Here is a 21,374-nt window from a genome sequence, read left to right on the forward strand (position 1 = left end):
AGAGTGCAAAGATCTAACATAAACCTAATCACAGTTTCACAAGAATAAGAGAGAGAAGAAGAGAGACTGGGCAAAAATAACATTTGATGAGATAATGCCTGAATTTTTTTTTTTTTTTTTTTAGAATGCATGGAAGACACCGATCCACAGAATAAAGAAGCCTACAAATTCCAAATTTGATAAAAAGAAATCCATGTCTAGATACATGATAGCGAACTACAGATTCACTATGGTGACTTTGTTATGGCAACACCAAAGACAAAAATGGAGATCTTAGAAGCATCCAGAGTAAAAGTACAAATTACTTCCAGTAGATCCGTAATTACATTTACAGATGACTTCTTATCAGCAATAGTAGAAGGCATGTACCAAACATTGCAATGGTATCTGCCATTTACTGGAAGAAACAACTAATAATCTAAAATATTTTTTGCAGGGGTGCCTGGCTGGCTCAATTGGTGGAGTATGTGACTCGTGATCTCAGGGTTGTAAGTTTGAGCCCCATGTTCAGTGTAGAGATTACTTAATAATAAAATCTTTAAAAAATCAAATAAAATAGGGAAGCCTGGGTGGCTCAGTCAGTTAAGCGTCCAAATCTTGATTTCGGCTCAGGTCATGATCTCATGGTTCATGAGTTCCTGCCCCACCTGGGGTTCCATGCTGACAGTGCAGAGCCTACTTGGGATTCTCTACCGCCCCCGCTCCCGTCCCTCTCCCACTCTCTCTCTCTCAAAATAAATAAATAAACTTAAAAACGTTTTTTTAACGGGAAATAAATCACTTAAAAAATAAAATACTTTTTCCAGGAAAAAATTTTCCAGGGGGAAAAAACTTTTTCCAGGGGGAAAAAAACTCAGACATCTTCCAAAAGACAAAAACAGAAAGACTGAGTTTGCCATGACCCATGTTACAGCAAATTCTGAATTGTATTTCAGAATAGGGAAAGTGATCACAGATGGGAGATCTAAGATACAAAAGAAATGAAGATTCTTTTTTTTTTTTTTTTTTACATTTATTTATTTTTGAGACAGAGAGCATGAACAGGGGAGGGTCAGAGAGAGAGGGAGACGCAGAATCTGAAACAGGCTCCAGGCTCTGAGCTGTCAGCACAGAGCCTGACGCGGGGCTCGAACCCATGACCGCGAGATCATGACCTAAGCCGAAGTCTTAACCGACTGAGCCACCAGGCGCCCCGAAAATTCTTTTTAACATAAATAAATGAGAGGCGCCCGGGTGGCTCAGCCAGTTAAGCTTCTGTGTTTGGCTCAGATCATGATCTCATAGTTTCATGAGTGGAGCCTCGCGTCCGGCCCTGCGCTGACAGTTCAGAGGCTGGAGCCTGCTTCAGATTCTGTGTCTCTCTCCCCCTCTTTCTGCCTGCCTCCCCCACAAACTCATGCTTTGTCTCTGTCTCTCAAAAATAAATGTTAAAAAAATTTTCAAACACAGAAATGAGTAAATGTAAATATACACGAACTGCTTACAACAATAATAAAGTTTTGCTAAGTTGAACAATAATTCAAATACATGAGTTAGGAGTGAAATAAAGTATCCTAGTATCCTTGCATTACCTTGGAAAAGAGTGGGAGTGCTGGTTAACTTTAGCCTTAAAAAGTTGTGTTTAGGGGCCCCTGGGTGGCTCGGTCGGTCAAGCGTCCAACTCTGGCTCAGGTCACGATCTCGCGGTCCGTGAGTTCGAGCCCCGCGTCGGGTTCTGTGCTGACAGCTCAGAGCCTGGAGCCTGTTTCAGATTCTGTGTCTCCCTCTCTCTGACCCTCCCCCGTTCGTGCTCTGTCTCTCTCTGTCTCAAAAATAAATAAACGTTAAAAAAAAAAAAGTTGTGTTTATATGTGTTATTTGCTAGAGTAACTGCTAAAATAATAGAAACAGCATATAAGTTCCAATGTAGAAGGTGAAAATGGAATTTTAAAAAGATGTATTTGCCACAGCATAAAAAGAATATTAGATGTCAACAAATTTAACAAAATATGTGTAAGATATTTATAGAGCATGTTACAAAACTCCATAAATGGATGGATAATAGGTATACAGATATGCAATCTCAATCTTCTCCCTCTCTCTCCACACACACACACACACACACACACACACGCCTAAATAAATGGGAGGGTATACTATATTCATGGAATAGAAAACTCATTTTTAAAATATATCAATTCTTCCCAAACTACTCTATCTACAAATTCAGTGTATGCCCAATCACTACCCTAACAGTCTTGGTGTGCGTATGTATTTTGGGTGTGGTGGGGAGTTGGCAGTACATATGTGTGATAAGCTGATTTTACAATACATATGGGAATGTAAAGGGCTAAAAATAAGTTTGAGGAAGAACAATAAAGCAAGATTTTCCCAAAGGGATTTTGGAGACATTATAAATTTACAGTAACTTAGGTAGTGTGTTGCAAGAATAGGGCGGATAGGCTTGTGGAACAGAATGAAAGTCCAGAAATAAACCCACATATATAGATATTTGATTTATTAAAAATGTGATATTGGAGATCAGTGTGGGGAAACCCTCTTTTCAGTAAATAGGGCTGAGAAACTTTGGTTTCCATATGGGTATCTATATGGGTAAAAAGATGAAATTTGATCCTTACCCCACACTATGCATTCCCATGTTGATTAAAGACTCAGATGCAAAAAAGCAGCATAACAGACTTATGGAGGTTAGGTGAGAATAGTCTCATGACTTTATTATGGAGAAAAATATTTAAATAAGACCATAAAAAACATTTACATAGTAAATTGAACTACATTTAAATTGTATATTTCTATTCCTAAGAAAAAAAGACAATAAGGCAGTACAAAGCAATCCAGTTTGTATAAAAGACATTTTTAACATATATAGTCTACAAAGGATTCATATTCAGAAAATATAGAGTTCCTATAAATAAATTTTAAAAAGGCAGAGGCTCCACAGAAAAATGGGTAAAACATTCGAACAGGACTTCACAACATAGGATATCCAAAAGTTCAATCACTATATGTAAAAGTATTTAACTCTATTATTAATCAGGAAAGTGTTCTGGCAAGGATACGTAACAGCATGGACTCTCAGACCATAGTTGCTGTGGGAGTATAATTTGTTACAAAGCCTTTCAAAGGTTTATCATCACCTTACCTAGTTGAACATGTTCATAGCCTATGAACCATCAACTCACTCCTAAATGTGGACTCTAGAGAATCTTAAGCATATGCAATAGTATGTTATGTATATTATGTATATGCAATAGTATATTATAGAGTATTATGTGTAATAATGTTTTTAGTACCCCATCTGTAATAGCCCAAAACTATAAACAACAGCAAGAGTAAAATAGGTGGATAGATAAATGGTGATACAGTCATAAAATGGAATAATATGCAGCAATGTTAATGAATATTCAGTTACATATAACAGCAAAGATGAAAATCATAAATATAAGGTTGAACAAAAAATGCAAGACACAAAACAACCATATGCTATGATTCCATTTATGTTATAGTTCAAAAATAGACAAAACTATGTTTAGGGGTGAACACAGAGGTGCTAAAACACTAAGGAAAAGTAAAGAATATATTCTTACAATCATCAGGAAAATGGTTACCATTGGAGTGTGATTGAGGAAGGGCATAAAAAGAACTTCTAAGTTGCTTGCAGCATCCAGTTTCTTGATGTGGGTGGTGGTTACAATATGGGCGTTTCATGACGTGGATGTTTAGTTTATAAACAGAACTTGTATCCTTTCTGCATTCTTCTGCAAGTATGATATTTTCGTAACTGGGAAAAGTCTATGAAGTAGGACATTTTAACTTCTTTTCAAAGTAATATATACTGTTGTTTTTTTTCTAAAGTCCAAGGGTAGGGGCATCTGGGTGGCTCAGTTGGCCAAGCGTCTGATTTTTTATCTCAGCTCAGGTCTAGATCTCAGGGTTGTGAGTTCAAGCCTCACATTGGGCTCTAACACTGGGCATGGATCCTACTTTAAAATAAACAAACAAAAAAATAAACAAACAAATATTCAAGAGTAGCATAAAGCTTGTAACAAAATTTGGTTATCCCCTGCTTCATCACTATTCCTACTTCCCCAAAGCACTCATTCTGATTTTTGTCTTTTTCTTGTTTTTACTTTCGTATGTCTAAGTAACATAGTTTTAGGACTCTTTCTTGACTTTTTCAGTTTTAGGTAATTTTTTTCAGTTTCTTCCTTCACTTAAGGTCAGAATTTAGCTCTTGTAGAAAATCCCCTGCTCCCAGATTTGCATTTCTCCTTCCTCTTGTGCTATTAGAGTTTTAACACCTTAAAAAAGTTGAATTCACACTCATGTTTTCATTATTATTCTTATAGACTCTTCACTGTGATTCCAAATTAAGTACTCCACTTACATTTCCTTTCTTATACAATTGAATTTTGTTTTCAATTGCCTCTTTGAGTAATTTGCCTAGTTTTCTTTCTCTCTCATGTTAAGTATTCTCACACTAGATCCAGTATTCCTTCATGGTTAAGTCCGACAGATAATCTCTCAGTTCCAATGTTTTTGCTCGAGACATCTGTCCAGAGGTCCCTAGATATCTCTAAGAGTCTCCTCCCTTCTTATTCCAGGTTGTTCCAGTTGTTCTCTAGGCCTACTGAATTATCTTGGGACTCCCCTTCACCAGTATATGGTGAAGCCAGGGAAATGTCTTGATTAGTCTTTTGTGTTGAATTCCCAGATCTTATGTTGTATTCTTCTTGATTTGCTTACTTTGTTCTGTTCTGTTTTGGTGGAGTATATTATTTAATGACTTCCTGAAATAAGGCAAAAGACAAATCTTTGATGGATAGTTTGGCTGGGTCTAGAATCCTGTGCTGGGAAAAATTTTTTCTCTTAGGATTTTGAGAGCTCCTAGAAACACATCCTAACTTCCACGGTACCTGTTCAGAAACCTGATGACTTCCTGGTTTCCCTTCGGAGGTCCCCACTTTATTTTCTCAGGAAGCTTTTTGGATCTCTTCACCCCCATGATCTGAAATTTTAAAACAAGAAACTTGGTTTTCTCCTCTATTTCCATCCAGTGTTTTGAGGACATGATGAACTCTTTGAATATTTTGTTTAATGTTTTTTATTCTTGAAAGAGATAGAGCATGAGCAGAAGAGGGCAGAAAGAGAGGGAGACACAAAATCTGAAGCAGGCTCTAGGCTGTGAGCTGTCAGCACAGGGCCTGAGGTGGGGCTTGAACTCACCAGCCGTGGTATCATGACCTGAGCTGAAGTTGGACCCAGGTGCCCCCATGCTGAACTCTTTCAATCTAAAAACACATTTTCTTTAATTATGGGAAATTTTCTTATATTATTTCTGAGATAATTACTGTTTCTTTCTTTTTATTATTTTCTTCTTTTTTTCTCCCTTCCTTCTGTTATTGTTCTTCCCATTTCCCTCCCTTTCTCCTTTCTTTTTCAAAAAACATTTTTTTAAATGTTTACTTATTTTTGAGAGGGAGAGAGACAGAGTATGAGCCAGGGGAGGGGTAGAGAGAGAGGGAGACACAGAGTCAGAAGCAGGCTCCAGGCTCCGAGCTGTCAGCACAGAGCCTGATGCGGGGCTCGACCTGAGCTGAAGTCAGACACTCAACTGACTGAGCCACCCAAGCGCCTCTCTCCTTTCTTTCTTCTATCAGATGTGAAAAGTCCTGGTTTGACTCTAATTTATTTTTCTTTTATTCCTATTCTCTAGGCCTTTGTCTTTTTTTTTAATGTTTATTTTTATTTTGAGAGAGAAAGAGAGAGAGCGCGAGTGAGCAAGGGGGGCAGAGAGAGAGGGAGAAAAAGAGCCTGTCCGCTCTGTCAGCGCAGAGCCTGATGCAGGGCTCGATCTCAAGAACTGTGAGATCACAACCTGAGCGGAAACCAACAGTCAGACGCTTAACTGACTGAGCCACCCAGTCGCCCCCTTTGTCTTCCTAATATATTTTCTGGGAAATTCTTACTACTTTATAATACCACCCTTATGGAGTAGGAGTTGTTCTCCCCTTCTTGTGGGGCAGTGTTTCTATATAAATGATTTGGAATGCTTCTGCACAAGATATTTTTCTATTCTTCCCCATTTATTATTTATTCATTCACTTACATCAGTGTGGATTTACCGATGTTCATTTTAAACTTTTGGTTATAATCTGTTATTTCCTTAGTTTCTTGTTCCAGCTTTGGCCATCAGTAAATTTTTCACTTGGCTCCTATGTCCTTTGACATACCTCATCAACATAGGCAGGGCTTTTTTGGTTTCTGGTTTTTTGAGCACTTCCTTACTTTCTGGCACTACAATATGCTCCAGGCTCATCTTGCATCTTTTCCACCCCAACTCTTAGAATTAATAATTTCTCAAGGAGGTCCAGTCCCTTTAATTGGAGAATGATAATAGAATCCAAGATCTGGGCACTAGCTGTGCCGACCGCTACTGGAATGCTGTTCCTCCCAGGCTAAGAGTTCGTTTGGTTACCTACATTTCCCTTTTTCCTTTTTCTAAAAATTTTTTGTAGCACTCTGTTCTGATTTTGTGGATCTCGTTTCTCTAGGCATAAGATAAAATAAAAATAAAGTTACTTGTTTATTTTTGCTTCCCAAATTATCTCCATTCCTTCCAGTTTTGTTTTGGTTTCTGACTTTCGCGTCAGACCTGTTCTCTAGTATCTGATGCTCTTTGACCATCCTTTCAATAAAATGTTACTTAGAAACAATCTTTGTAGGAGAGTTTGACATTTGACGAGCCTCATGCAGAACGAAGAGGTAAGCATTTTGTCGGGGATCCCCCATACCACTACTTGAAGGTACTATGCGTTCGAACGGGCACAAGGAATTCTAGAACAGTTGTCTTGTTGGTAGCAGCAGCAGAAACTGAGTAGAGAGCCCGTTAGGCACCACACACAGGATCGAAAGGATCCATACCATCTGCTCCTCTGCACTAGCTCTCTGCACAAACTCCTACCCAGCAGGACACGCCGCAACACTTGGACTTGACCACAGCCTTTGATCGCCAGGGAGTTTGCGCAGCACCAACAGGGTCAGCCACAGCCCTCCCCCCCCCCCCCCCCCCCCCCCCGCAGCGGACTCTCTGAAACGCCGCGGAGCGGATGAATTATTATCGATCGATTACCGAAACGTCAGGGAGCAGACACGCTCCCGGTACTTCCCCGGGAAGGGGCGGTAGCCAACTAAAAACTGAGGTCGCCTCCTTTACTATAAAGGCGCCTGGAATGCTCCATAGGGTCTTCCTCACTCTGGGACTCCGCGCATCCCTTTTACCAGTAGGGAAGGACATAAGCAATAATTGCGACTCAACAACCATAAAGTACAGATTACGTCAACACGTATCCCAATACAGAGCTAAAAAGAAACGGTCCGCCTTGCCTTTAACGCCGGACGCCACCTCCCTAAGAGAGCCGGCGGCACGCCCACCCCGCCCCCTCCCAGGGTGCCTTGCGCGGCGCGCCGACCCACCCCCCCCCCGTCCCAGGGTGCCTTGCGCGGCGCGCCGACCCCCCCCCCCCCCCCCCCCCGTCCCAGGACGCCTTGCGCGGCGGCCTCGCTCCCGGTGGGCTACGTGCGCGCGGCGGGCGCCGGAACGTGCTCTCGCGTGGTGGCCCCACCCACCTCGGCCTTCTCAGCCGCCGGGACTTGAAGTTCCCGCCAGGTCGCGGCTGGGTGAGAGCGATGCTGCGCGGCCCGCCTTGACTGTGAGGAGAGAGGAGCGTCCCCGGCGCCTTGCAGCTTGCTGACGCCTCCGAGCCCCGGCAGCCATGTCCACGGGGTTTTCCTTCGGGACCAGCACGCTGGGCTCCACCACCGTCGCCGCCGGCGGGACCGGCGCAGGCGGCGGTTTCTCCTTCGGGACTGGGGCGTCTAGGTAACCGCACCTCCTCGCTTTCCCCGGCCCGGGTCCTCCCCCTCGAGGCTCCGGCGGATGGGCCCGTCCCTCCCTCTTCCCCCCGCCCCCCGGGTTTCCTTCCCGGTGGGCCTGGTGGCAAAATACTTGCCCAGGGCCAGCTTCGAAGCCCTGCCTTATTTCAGCGCCCTGCCGCCCACCCCGGCGGCCTGGTCGGCAGGAGGGCGGATGGTCTCGGGGCTGTGAGGTCCCCCAGAATTTACGATGGTTCATACTCACACATTGTTCCCACGCAGGGGGTCTGGCTGCGTGGAAGGGCCTGGCGTGTCCCGCCGAGCCCCAGCGGCGCGGCAGCCCGAGGCGCGGAACGAATGGTGAACGAATGAACGGCACTGGGGCTTACTCTGGGGTTTTAGAAAAAGACGGTGTAATAGAAGCTTTTAAGGAGCACAAGTCAGAGTTCCTCCCCGAGAATTCAGATTTCATCGCAGGAGACACGGTGTGGGACTCTCCAGGGCTTAACGATGTTGTGGGATTTTAAACGAGCTCAGGTCTTTGGACCTCATGGGACCCTCTCCTTTGTTGTTTCTTGTTTTAAACACTTGTTACAGCATTTATTGGTGATGATTTTGAACACGATGTGCAGATGAGTGTACATGAGCGAGTGTTGTGTTGTAATGACTTACACTGAAAAATGTAGCATATTTCTCGTTTTTGTGCAGCCTGCTAAACCACCAGCTCAGATGGCGAAGTAAAGCTAGCAGAGGTCCAGAGACCATTAAAATCGTTAAAGATCATTGTCGTGATGAGACATGGAGTCTTTAGAATTCAGTCTTTTTAAGGTAAAAGTGGAGGAGTTCCTTAAATCCGGAAGAGCGCGTAGAACGCGTTACACGGCATCTTGTGAAGTTTGAGGAATGTGGTTGTAGATTAAAAGGGCAAAAAAAGAATCTTCCTTGGGTTAAAAAAAAGGGGGGGGGTTGGGCAGACTACATAGTCAAATATAAAATCTGGGAGTCTCTCTCCTTTAATACCTCCTTTTCTTTCACTCTGCACACATAATCAGCAAGGCCTGCTAATTTAAAATTTTTCTAAAATATCTATTTATTTTGGGAGACAGAGAGAGACCGAGCATGAGCTGGGGAGGGGCAGAGAGAGAGGGAGGCACAGAATCCCAAGCAGGCTCCAGGCTCTCTCTGGGCTGTGAGCACAGAGCCCAACGGGGGGCTTGAACCCACGGACCGTGAGATCATGACCTGAGCCGAAGTCGGAGGCTTAACCCACTGAGCCACCCAGGTGCCCCTCTATTTTGTTTTTTTTCAAATGCTGGTTGTGATCTGCTAAATTGATGTTCTACTTCTGATGGGTCCTAATCTTAGGTTGAAAAACACTGCTGTAGCAACTTGGGCATTTTCTTAGTTCCTCAGGTGGGCTTGGCCCAACCCCTTCCCCTTGGGTCAGTTCCCGCTGATTGGAATCCCCCCGCCACCTCCTTGAGTGCCAGGCTAGTGTCTACTGTTGGGACTCCAATGCTTACCTATCCAGAGAGGTCTTTGCAGCTCTGCCAGTGTAGACGAGGTTTCCACCCTCATAGCACCCTGTCACATAGCACTTACCACGGTTGTAGTCAATTCATTATGTATATTTTTTTTATTAAATTTTTTTTTAACGTTTATTTATTTTTGAGACAGAGAGAGACAGAGCATGAACGGGGGAGGGTCAGAGAGAGGGAGACACAGAATCGGAAGCAGGCTCCAGGCTCTGAGCCATCAACCCAGAGCCCGACGTGGGGCTCGAACTCACGGACCGCGAGATCGTGACCTGAGCCGAAGTCGGCCGCTCAACCGACTGAGCCACCCAGGCGCCCCAATTCATTGTATTTTTTGTTGACTTGTTTATATTCTGATCCCAGCAACGGAACGGAAGCTCCATGAGGGCAAAGACCGTTTCATGTCGTTTTTTTGGGTAGACACAGTGAAGCTCAGTGCGTATTTTTTGAGTGCATGAGTGATTGATTCATTCTCTCCACTGACTGGAAACTTCCTGAAGTCAGGATCTGAGTCTTACCACTGTCCTCAGTCCCTGTGACAGTTCCTGGCACATGACAAGGGCTTTCATAGATCCTTGTTGAATGACCGAGTAAAGGAATTCTGAGTCATGAGCTGGAAACATGTACACAGTCTTCAGAAGGGCTTAGATAAATGAATGAAAGGAGAGGGCATCTGACGTCTGTCTCGTGGAGTACTGGTTTGAAGGCCTAACTACCCCGAGAGCCATCTAGCGATTTGGTCTCTAGGTAAATCGTTTCAGCAACGTTACTGTCCAACAGTTCCCACGTCTGGAAAAGGGGTATCATCTATGTACCTCACGGAGGTGTTGAATCGGATAAAGCATGGAAAGTATTTAGCATCACACCTGGCGCTTGGTAGGTGCTCAGTAAGTGTTACCTCCTGAGTCCACATTAGGGCATGCTGGAGAAGTTAAAAGAATATTCCTGATCTGCTGGAGTCAACTTGGCTTTTCTGTAGCACGTCTTAAAGAGACTAGCAGATAATACCAGGTTGAGGCAAAAATTGGTCATGTCTGGGGTGGCTTTTGGTTTTCATTAAGTAAATTTCTCTGCCACAGAGAAATTTCTCTTGCTTTTCTGAGTAAGAAGATACCACTTTGATATATTTCTTTGGTAATGTTTTCAAATTTAGGTATGAAACACTTCATTGTGTCTTCAGTTATCAAGACATTTTAAATATTTTAATTGTCTTTTTAGACCTACCTTGGCTGTACTTCTTTTGTGTCTTTACGGAATGGCAGTAAAACCAAATGGGATCACTGATTTATTTGGGAGACAGGGGAGCATAATAACCATTTTTTTAATTTGATGTTTGCAAAATTTGCCAATAGTGTTTATTTAAATATCTTTTTTTTTTTTCTAATGTTTATTTTTGAAAGAGAGCAGGTGCATGCACTGGGGTGAGGAGGGGCAGGGAGGGAGAATCCCAAGCAGGCTCCGTGCTATCAGGAAGCCTGATACCTGGCTCGAACTCCCAAGTCACAACATCACGACCTGAGCCGAAATTAAGAGTCGGACACTTAACCGACTGAGCCACCCAGGTGCCCCCTAGAATACCATTTTAATGCAGTTGATTAAGTGTTTAGGATTTATGCTTTGTTGGTGAAACTTTGCAACCCTGTTCTGCCAGCCCTCTGTACTGCACACCTGGGATACACATACACCTGTGCTCACAGAAATCATTTTAAAATCAGTGATAAACTAAGACAGAGGGTGTAGTCTTTTTTTTTTTCTTCCCTACTCAGTGTCGATGACTGATTTCAAGTTCTACCTTCTTAGTAAGCTCGTCTCTATTCCCCTTACAGTGATTAGCTGGCATAATACCTTGTACATAATGTGTTTAATTGAATTTATAAGTGTTCCTTATGATGACAGTAGTAACATTTAACCTCTTAATCTTTCAAAAAATCTGTTAAGTGGGCACTGTTACTCCCATTTTGCAGATGAGGAAATAGAGAATCATAAACACTAAGTAATGTCACACAGGTACCAGGACACTGGGGTGCTGGTACTGGAACCCAGCCGTAACACTACTGCCTTCTTAAATTGAAACATCCCAGACTTTTAAACTTTTTAAAACTGACCTTGGCTTCTCTTACGGTGATTATGTCTGTATGGAAGGTGAGGGAGAAGTAATAAAGGTACGTATACAGGATGAATGGGATCTCCCATTATGTTACATGTTGATATATTCTCTCCTACACAATTTTTGAAGTGGCAAATTGTCAGGATTTCTTGTTTATTTTCATAATTTGCTCTCCCACCCATAGATAGCAAATTTGAGCCCCCAAGTTTTGATAAGAACAGTTGAAAATTGTGAACTCTGTTCATATCACTTGTTATTATCAGCTGTTCTTGTTAAGCTTTCAAAAACTCTGGATCGAGGGTAATTTTGTTTTGCATTTTACTCTTGCCAGGTTACCTTGAGTCCTTCTCATCTTCTCACCCCCGCCCCCAGTTCTTACTGCTGTTTTGGTGGCAAGATACCTGTGTCCTCTGCCCCCCCACCCCCACCCCAACTCCATGAATGTGGTAATATAGCAATAGAGAGGTAGTGAAGACCGCTTAGAATAACTTTTCTATTTCTGGGTATGTTATTTTTCTTTATGTTATTATTAGTTGGGGAAGAACAAATGCTTTTGGAAATGTGGACTGTACATGAGTCATTCCAGAAGAAAATGATCCACATTCATAGCATTTCCCTAGCCATTTAAAAGTATGCTAGCTTTTTTTTTTTTTGAGAGGGAGAGACAGAGAGCATGAGCAAGGGTGGGGCAGAGAGAGAGGGAGACAGAACTCCAAGCAGGCTCCAGACTCTGAGCTGACAGCACAGAGCCTGACGCGGGCTCAAACTCCTAGACCGCGAGATCATGATCGGAGCCAAAGTTGGATGCTTAACTGACTGAGCCACCCAGCCCCCCCCCCCCATTGTATTTTTAAAGGCTACTTTTATATGTGACTTATTTTTAAAGGGAACAGGAAAATATTTGAGTTTGGTTGGTTAAAAATGTTAGTTCCTTTTGTATTCTCTGGAGGCATATTGAATATGTTAAATGAAAGAAGGTAATTAACCTTGAACTTTTATTTTTCTTAAAGAAATCCTGGCTCTAATAGACTCTCTTTTGGTTTTTTTTTGTAACAAGCAACCCTTCGGTGGGGCTCAATTTTGGAACTCTTGGAAGCACTGCAACTCCTGCAACTACATCCGCTTCCTCAGGTGGTTTTGGAACTGGCCTCTTTGGACCGAAATCTACCACTGGGTTCACTCTGGGAGGAACAAATACAGGTAAGGAGGCTTGTCACATTTGCAGGGAGTAGGTGTGGGCTATTCTTCAAGTTCTGTTCTCTGTCCCTTCTCTTTAGTTCTGTTCTCTATCCCTTCTCTTTACAAGGATTGTCATTGGTGACAGACCGAGAAAATGGTAAATACTAAGATGAAAAAATACATTGGCATGTGGAATTAAGGACCAGTGATAGGCCCGTGTTGGTTATAATCTATTTAAAAGAATTTTTTTTTAATGTTTCTTTCTGAGAGGCAGAGAGACAGACAGACAGAGCATGAGTGCGGGAGGGGCAGAGAGAGGGAGACACAGAATGTGAAGTCGTCTTCGGGCTCCGAGCTGTCAGCCCAGAGCCCGATGTGGGGCTCGAACTCGTGAACTGCGAGATCATGCCCTGAGCCGAAGTTGGATGCTTAACTGACTGAGCCATCCAGGCGCCCCAGTTATAATCTATTTTTGTGTAAAGAAGGAAAACACACACATTTGAAGAATTAAATAAGATCTCTCATAAGAAAAAAAATGTTTTTGTAACTTGACACAAAGATGGTAATGCAGCGTTTTACCTTAGTCAAGATGAGTTTACCAATTTGGACTTAATTGAGCATATGTGGGACAGTTAGCATCTGTTTTACTGTAAAATTATAATTTGCCTTCCTAAGAGATGTTTTAAGATTTTGTATTATTAAAACAACTGTCTCACTGGGAAAAGGTAGACATTTTGATAATAAAAAGTTGTTTGTTTTTTAATACTTACAGGTATTTTATTATTAAGTTAAAAATATGATTCACTGGTACTGCCATTTAAACAGTTTACTTCCTTGTTGACTTTTTTTTTTTTTTTTTTTTTTTTTTTTTCAACGTTTTTTATTTTATTTTTGGGACAGAGAGAGACAGAGCATGAACGGGGGAGGGTCAGAGAGAGAGGGAGACACAGAATCGGAAACAGGCTCCAGGCTCCGAGCCATCGGCCCAGAGCCTGACGCGGGGCTCGAACTCACGGACCGCGAGATCGTGACCTGGCTGAAGTCGGACGCTTAACCGACTGCGCCACCCAGGCGCCCCCCTTGTTGACTTTTTATTCTCTACCCTCAGGGCCTCTTGGTCTCTGTTACCACCTTTTGCATTGACCTTCCAGCTTTGATTGCAACATTTCACAGCCACACATAGAAAATGTAAGAACTGCAGGCGTAGATGTGACACCAACCAGGGAGCTTCTTGAAATAGCTCTGCGTGCCAGTGTTTTGCTCAGAGTAGCTTTTTTTTTCTCCTTGCCTGATTTTGTCAGAAGCAGTAGTTGTTTGCATTTTATAAATTTTATTTCCTAATTAATCAAAATTATATACAGCTTGCAATATGAAAACCAGTGCTATAGGAAGAACGTTTGTGTTAGTGGTCATGGTGGGAGATACTGGTCGTCTGAGTAGTGTTATCACACCCTGAAGATGATTCCAAGTCTGCCCTTGTGATAAACCCCCAAAATGCCATCTTCCGCTGATGAATTAAATTTTATTTCTTTTTTTGTCTCCAGGAATAGCAACAACTATAACTACAGGATTAACTCTGTGTAAGAATTTTTGAGGAAAGATTCCCAGATCTGTGGTTTTCTACTCTGCTCGTAATATCTCACAGAGCTGGGGTATAGAAGGAAGCATGTAAGGAACCTAACAGAGATCACAGACACTCATCACAGAACCTTTCAGTACTGGCGTGTTTTAAAAAAGTCAGTGACTTTTTAATTCAGAAAAAAAGCCTTAAATACAGAAGTGGTTTTTCTGTGGAAATTCCACATTACAGTTTGCAGTTATTTGAGTCCTTGTAGTGAAGAAAGCACCACACTACATAGCTCAGAAGTCTTGGAATTAAACCCTGCTTATACCTCCCAAGTCGTTGTGAGGTCTTAGGTAGTCATGTAATATCTGGCAGCTTTTAGTTCCCTATAAAGTGAAAGTATTAGACTAGAAAGTTTTTGACTTCCTTCTGGCTCAAAAATACCCTCGTTCTCTGCAGTGAGACGCCAAATGGAACATGAGTAACTAGAATGGCGATTAATAATGTCAAAGGAGAGGAATGAATGAAAGGACAGCGAGGAGCCTCAATTAAAATTAAATTTATTAATTAAAGTTAAACCAAAAGTTGAAATAAATTCAAGATTGGTGGACTTTTTTCATTTGGATGCTACTCACCTGGGATCAGGAGAAAGCATCGCACATGTGTTTACTCCCAGCGGTTTGGACAGGATTGGCTTCAAGGACAAGCAGTTGCATTCTTTCATTTTCTGAGATTGTCGGACCCGTGCAGGATTTCAAAGCACTGTACTCTGGCAGGAACTTCTGGTTGTGGTAAGGACAATCCAGAAGCTTAGTTTCTGGCTTCTTCGTGCTCTCAGGAGAAGCCAAAACGCAGGTTGTCATACATGTCTTCATTTAGTAGTTTTGAGCAGCTGCTGCTTCCGAACCGCGTGGCCTTAGGCGTGCATGACGGTTTGAGCATTTAGTATTAGCTGTTGGTGTGGCGATGGTACTGGTGGTGAGGGCGGGGCGGACGATGTCAAGAACTACAGAGTGTGTGAGCAGGGCATTCGGTGTGTTCCGAGGTGAAGGTGACAGGCAGGTGTAGTAATATGTTCTTGTGTGATCTGATAAAGGCCGTAACAGATGTATGAAAGGCACCAAGGAAGGAAGAGAAAGAAAAGGGTAGAAGTTTATTTGGGGGGCAGGAGACATTATTCCTGATGCAGGAATGGAAAGTGCAAAGGCCCAGTTACAAAAGGACGGGGAAGTACGAAAAATAGTCGGTTCTTAGAGTTTTGGATTCAGAGGTGGGAATGGTACGGAGAGGGGATTTGAGGAGCAAGTTGGGACAAGATAGGAAAGGTGGTTGTGTGCCAGCCCTTTAGGCTGTAGCGTAGAGATAGTAGAGAGCTAATGGGAGCCTTCAGTCCGGGAGAATCAGCAGGGCATTATTTTTTGTTGGTATTCTCGCTTGTTTTTAAAGTAACTAACTGATTCAAAGAATAGATTAGAGGTTAGAAGGACTGACAGCACAGAAACAAATCAAGAGGTTGTGATAATAGTTCTGGAGAGGGAGATGGCCTGAGCTAAGGTTTTTGAAGATGCTTGTAATCCAGGGATATTTCTGCAGGAGCATTGACAGGGTTTGTGGCTAGTAGGATGTAGGAGAGAGGAGGGGCGTCAGGGAGGGTCGTGGTTTCTGGCACGAGCAGCTGAGAGGACCACGACAGGGGATTTAGGAGTGCTTCTGTCTAGGGGGATGCAGAGGTGCCGAGGGACATCCAGGCAGAGCTAGCCAGGGAGACTCCAGGGGGTGTAAATTAAGACCATGTTTCTGTGGTTGAAATTCTGCGGTTGGGAAGTAAGGAAGCAGGCCTGGTACCATAGGCAGCCTCATTTAAGAAGTGAACAGAGGAAGGAGATGGACGGAAGGAGACTGAGAGGAGTAGCGGGAGCTGACAGAAACCCAGAACACTAGGCGGTAGAGAATGCTGGTTTAAAGAGCCTTGGAGGGGAGGGAGACTTTTCTGCTGAGTATAAAGGAAGGGTAAATGCTATTTTAGGTACCTTCAGGGGTAGAGCTGAAAATGGATTTCAACATTACCACAGTGACTGGACTTTTTTTGCTGTTCTTAAATCACAGGGCCGTCTTTTTTAAGTGTGCACCCTGGTTTGGTCCCACCTTTTGTGTTACTTTTTCGTGCACATACAAGTACACGTATCCTTGTTCTGTCTGCAAGAGTAGATGGACTCTGTCTTTTAGGGATCCTGATTGAAACTGGTATGATGCACACTTACGGTAAAATAGGAGCTGTTTGTCTGTTTGCACAGGAACGCCAGCCACAACATCCGCATCTGCGACGGGTTTCAGTTTAGGATTCACTAAACCTGCTGCATCTGCCACACCATTTGCTCTGCCTATTGCTTCTACCTCAGCTACTGGTCTTACTCTGTCGTCTGCTCTGACGTCAACTCCTGCAGGTGAGGCACCATGGGAGAAGCCGCCTTTTACGGTTGAATTGAATAGTTTTGTCGTTGGTGAACATAGGTATCCACCTTTATTATCAAAGATAACTTTGGTTTCGGAAAGTTTTTATTTCAACCATGAGGCGGTTTTGACCTAGTAAACTACTGATTTGTGAAGAAGGTCATCACTGGTCCTTAAAGCAGGAGGGACCATCTTGGAGGTCAGTCTCTATTTACAGAGCAAAGCAGGGACAGAGTGAGAGGCAAAATGTAAAATTATTAATATCCACTTTGTTTTCAAGGAGCATTTTGGTGACAGGGAAGGGTAAAGAGTTTGCATAAATACTGCCTGGCTTAGGATTCATTCCATTTCAAAGGCGAAGTTGGTGTCCTGGGTGGAAAAACTCCTTATTACTGTCCGGAATCAGTTACCTGATACCATTGTAGTATTACCCAGAACTCTTCTTTCTGTCACTGGGTTTTGCTCTGAAGGTAGGATTTCTCTTTGTTCTTAGGTATATATATAATTTCATCTTTAATGCGTAGTTTTTCCTAAGTGAATTTTATCATGGACATGAAGGGTTGTTTGTTGTGTTTTTGTTTTTTTGCTTTTTGCATTTCTTGGGAAGTGTTTTTATTTTCTCTGGTGTTCTTAGAAATGATGTTTCCTTATGAAGCCTTACAATTTCATTTTTTACAGCATCTACAGGATTTACCCTAAATAACTTGGGTGGAACAACAGCCACGACTACTACTGCATCAACAAGCCTCTCTCTAGGGGGAGCCTTAGCTGGTTTGGGAGGTTCGCTTTTCCAGAGTTCGAACACAGCAACATCAGGTAATTGATGGTGTTTACATTCCAGAAATAGTAACTATTTATTTTGAAATTTACTTTATCTCTATTTCAGCCTTTTGAACAGATCATTTTATCTCTTTAACCTATAGATTTTTTGTTCAGTATGAACACTGAATTAAAAAATAATGTTTTTCATACATAATTAGACATCTTAGCCATGTAGAAATAGATTTTTCTGCTCAATATTTTTATTTACTTATTTAGAGCACATGAGCAGGGGAGGGGCAGAGAGGGAGAGAGAATCTCACTCCGTGCTCAGTGCAGAGCCTGACGTGGAGCTTAGTCTCATGACTGCAAGAATGACCTAAGCTGATATCAAGAGTTGGGCACTTAACCGTTTGAGCCACCCAGGGGCCCCTCAGTATTGACTGACTAGATAAGGAAGCAAAGAGGGGCCTGTTTAAGGAGGAGTAAACTATTCTAAATTTTTTTTTTTTTGAATGTTTATTTATTTTTGAAGGAAAGCAAGACAGAGTGTGAGCGGGGGAGCAGCAGAGAGAGAGGGAGACACAGAATCCGAAGCAGGCTCCAGGCTCTGAGCCATCAGCCCAGAGCCTGACGCGGGGCTCGAACTCACGAACTGTGAGATCATGACCTGAGCTGAAGCTGGTTGCTTAACTGCCTGAGCCACCCAGGCACCTCAGGAGTAGACTATTCTAGGGAAACTTGTCTTTTTAATAAAAGACAGTTGCTTAACTTGAATCATTTAGTATCTAAATTCATTGTAAGACAACTTGACCTTTTAAGCTCTGGTTGTAAGAATGGCTTTCCATTAAAGACATCAGGAAAGGGTATTAGCATGTTTTGAAAGCAAAGTTTTAAAACACAAGTATTAAATTTATTATAGTCAGACAAAATACTAAAGTATCAATTCACTTGGCAGAGAATACTTAATGTTTTCTATCTTAGATTGAGTTTTCATTTCATGCTTATTTTGAGATTGGCCTCATGTTAAGGATTCTACCTTACCATGTTTTGAATATTAGGAATGTATAATAGAGGAAACATGATAATGTATATAATGTAACACAGTAATATAATACAGGACAGCCATTGGGGCTATGTGGAAGTGACAAAAGCTTTCCTCTGATTTGAAGACATTGTATAATTATCTCACATAGCAATATAGAATCAAGAATTTCTGTTTGGGGCGCCTGGGTGGCTCGGTGGGTTAAGCATCTGACTTGATATTGGCTTAGGTCTTGATCTCACGGCTGTGGGATCGATCCCCGTCTCCGGCTCTGTGCCAAGCATGGAGCGTCTTTGGGATTCTTTCTCCCTCTCTCACTCTCTCTGCCCCTCCCCTGCTTGTATTCATTCTCTCTCTCTCTCTCTCTCTCTCTCTCTCTCTCAAAAAAAGAGTTTCTGTTTCCTAACCTAATTTATGAGTTAGGAAAAGTTGATAACGTGTTGGGGCGCCTGGGTGGCTCAGTCGGTTAAGCATCCGACTTCAGCTCAGGTCTTGATCTCACGGGTTCGTGGGTTCGAACCCCGCGTCGGGCTCTGTGCTGACAGCTCAGAGCCTGGAGCCTGCCTTGGATTCCGTGTCTCCCACTCTGTCTCTGCCCCTCCCCTGCTTGTGCTCTGTCTCTCCCTGTCTCACAAGTAAATAAACACTAAAAGAAAAAATTTTTTAATAAAAAGAAAAGTTGATAACGTGTTGAAATCACAGAATTTCCAATACATATGTTCATTTATAAGGGCTATTTGATTTTCAGAAGTTTTGCTGAACACCTAATATGTGTCTAATAATTGGTATGTGGGAGAGATGGAGTATGACCTGATGTTTTCTATTAGTTATGGTTCTTTTGTGTCCTCTATTCAGATACTAAATTCAATGAAGAAACTCTGGGTCAGTGGAAAAGGGAAAAAGGAGTTTGAGTTCGTCAGGATAAGCTGTAGAAATTTGTGGTGTTCAAGTTTGCTTTGATCTTTCAAACACTTATCTTTGTCAGTATTGTCTAACCTTTTAGGTACTCAAAATGTCTTCAAAGAAACAAATCAGTGGATGACTATAACGTACATTTCCTTGCAGGATAAATATTTAAACATCTTTTCTAAAGGTTCCTGTGAGAGCAAAACACAAAAATAATAGGGGAGGTTGAGTTTTGTTTTTGTGTCTGCTGATGAGTTTTTAGGTCTGTTCTAATTTTTCTTAGGCTCTAGACACACATCAGTGCTTAATTTATGGTTATGCTAACCTAAAGATGCCATTGACTTTAAAAAATTAACGTATGTTTAGCATTGTTTTTTTCACACATTGCCAGTGTTTGAATCCAGCTTTCAGTCTTCCTGTGCTCAGACCCAGTACATCCTACTGTTTCTCTAAATAGCATACTGTCCGTATTGTCAGCTTGGGAACGCATGGACTTCTGTGATTTACCAATGCAAGGTCTCTAAAATTTTGCTACTTGGTTCACAAGCATACATTAATAATTTAAGATTAACAGTCTAGCCCCTTCAATTCCTTTTGTCAGTCAGGTGGGATTTAAATACATGAATTTTCTTTTCTTTCTTTTTTAAGGTTTATGAAAAGAACTTGGGAGTATGCAGTTTTGATGATGTTTGAACTGTAAGGCTTCCAACTGTCAGCTCTTTAAATTTATTAATAGTAAAACTATTTGCTTTATATTAATACTGAAACCTTACAAATCATTACTGTTTTATTTATCTGTCCATCCCCACCTTCACTGAGGTATAATTGAGAAATAAAATTGTAAGATATTTAAAGTGTAGAGCATGATGATTTGATACATACATATACATTGTAAAGGGATTCTATCAAGTTAATTCACACATCCAGTACTAGGTAATTTTAAAAGTATACGATTCCAAAGCCTGGTTGGAAGACGTGAAGCGTTCACCTGAAAGTGTACAAGCTAAAACTGCTTTTGTAGAGAGGGGTTAAAAAGCAACAAATAAAATGGATTGTTCACATGTATTGAATTAACCTACACTCTCTGATCCTTCTGGTAGAGAAAAATTGATACAGATCCATAAATACAGAGAACAAAGTGATGGTTGTCAGAGTGGGTGGGGTAGGAGGATGGGCAAAATGGGCGAAGGTGAGTAGGTGGTGCAGGCTTCCAGTTGCGGACTGAACAAATCTCGGGGATGAGCGGTACAGCCCAGGGAATATGGTCAGTGGTACTGTAATAAGGTTGTGTGGTGACACATGGGGTAGCTACACTTGTGAACATAGCGTGATGTGTCGACTTGTCAGGTCACCATTGTACACCTGACACTAATGTGACATTGTGTGTCAGCTACACCTAAAAAGATTGCCTAAAAAGTAAAGAAATCAAAATTACATCATCAAACTCCTTATACCATCGGATCCCAGCAAGACTATCAGTCTTTGTCCAAAGCATACTCTAGACTTGTTCTTGTTATTTGCTTAAATCAAGTATGAAGAAAATCCAGGATCCAACTTAAAAGCAATTTGAATGCTTTGGTCATTAAGGTGAAATTATGAAGACTTTCAGTGAAAAATGAGGCAGTGGATGTTTATCCCTCTGGGCTTATAAATAATATTTGGTTTATTTGTAGGACTTGGGCAGAATGCTTTAGGCTTGACTTTGGGAACCACGGCAGCTACTTCAACTGCTGGCAGTGAAGGCCTTGGTGGTATAGATTTTAGTAGCTCATCAGATAAAAAGAGTAAGTAATGTTACTATAATTTTATGTTCTTACAGTGACTTAAACTCCTGTGTCTGGAAGATGTTAGTTACATATTAAGTAGTAAAGTTTTGACTTTTAAATTTGATTGTATTTCCCAAATGACGCATGTGGTGTGTGTTTAAGATTTTCTTTTTGTAGAAAACTGAGA

At 42.0% G+C, this 21,374-nt stretch overlaps 1 protein-coding gene across 2 annotated transcripts in view; it reads left to right on the forward strand.

The window, feature by feature from the left end:
* Positions 1 to 7,569: 7,569 nt before the first annotated feature.
* Positions 7,570 to 21,374, forward strand: part of NUP58 (nucleoporin 58) — a 50,040-nt gene continuing 36,235 nt past the window's right edge. For both annotated transcript variants that reach the window (XM_042934009.1, XM_042933954.1), the window contains exons 1-5: positions 7,570 to 7,882; positions 12,575 to 12,717; positions 16,555 to 16,704; positions 17,390 to 17,527; positions 21,095 to 21,205. In XM_042934009.1, coding sequence (XP_042789943.1) covers positions 7,776 to 7,882; positions 12,575 to 12,717; positions 16,555 to 16,704; positions 17,390 to 17,527; positions 21,095 to 21,205 — 649 coding nt within the window. In that variant the 5' untranslated portion in view covers positions 7,570 to 7,775. The remainder of the gene's footprint in view (positions 7,883 to 12,574; positions 12,718 to 16,554; positions 16,705 to 17,389; positions 17,528 to 21,094; positions 21,206 to 21,374) is intronic.

The sequence above is a fragment of the Panthera leo genome, chromosome A1 (genome assembly GCF_018350215.1).
Source record: "Panthera leo isolate Ple1 chromosome A1, P.leo_Ple1_pat1.1, whole genome shotgun sequence".
Classification (NCBI taxonomy): Eukaryota; Metazoa; Chordata; class Mammalia; order Carnivora; family Felidae; genus Panthera; species Panthera leo.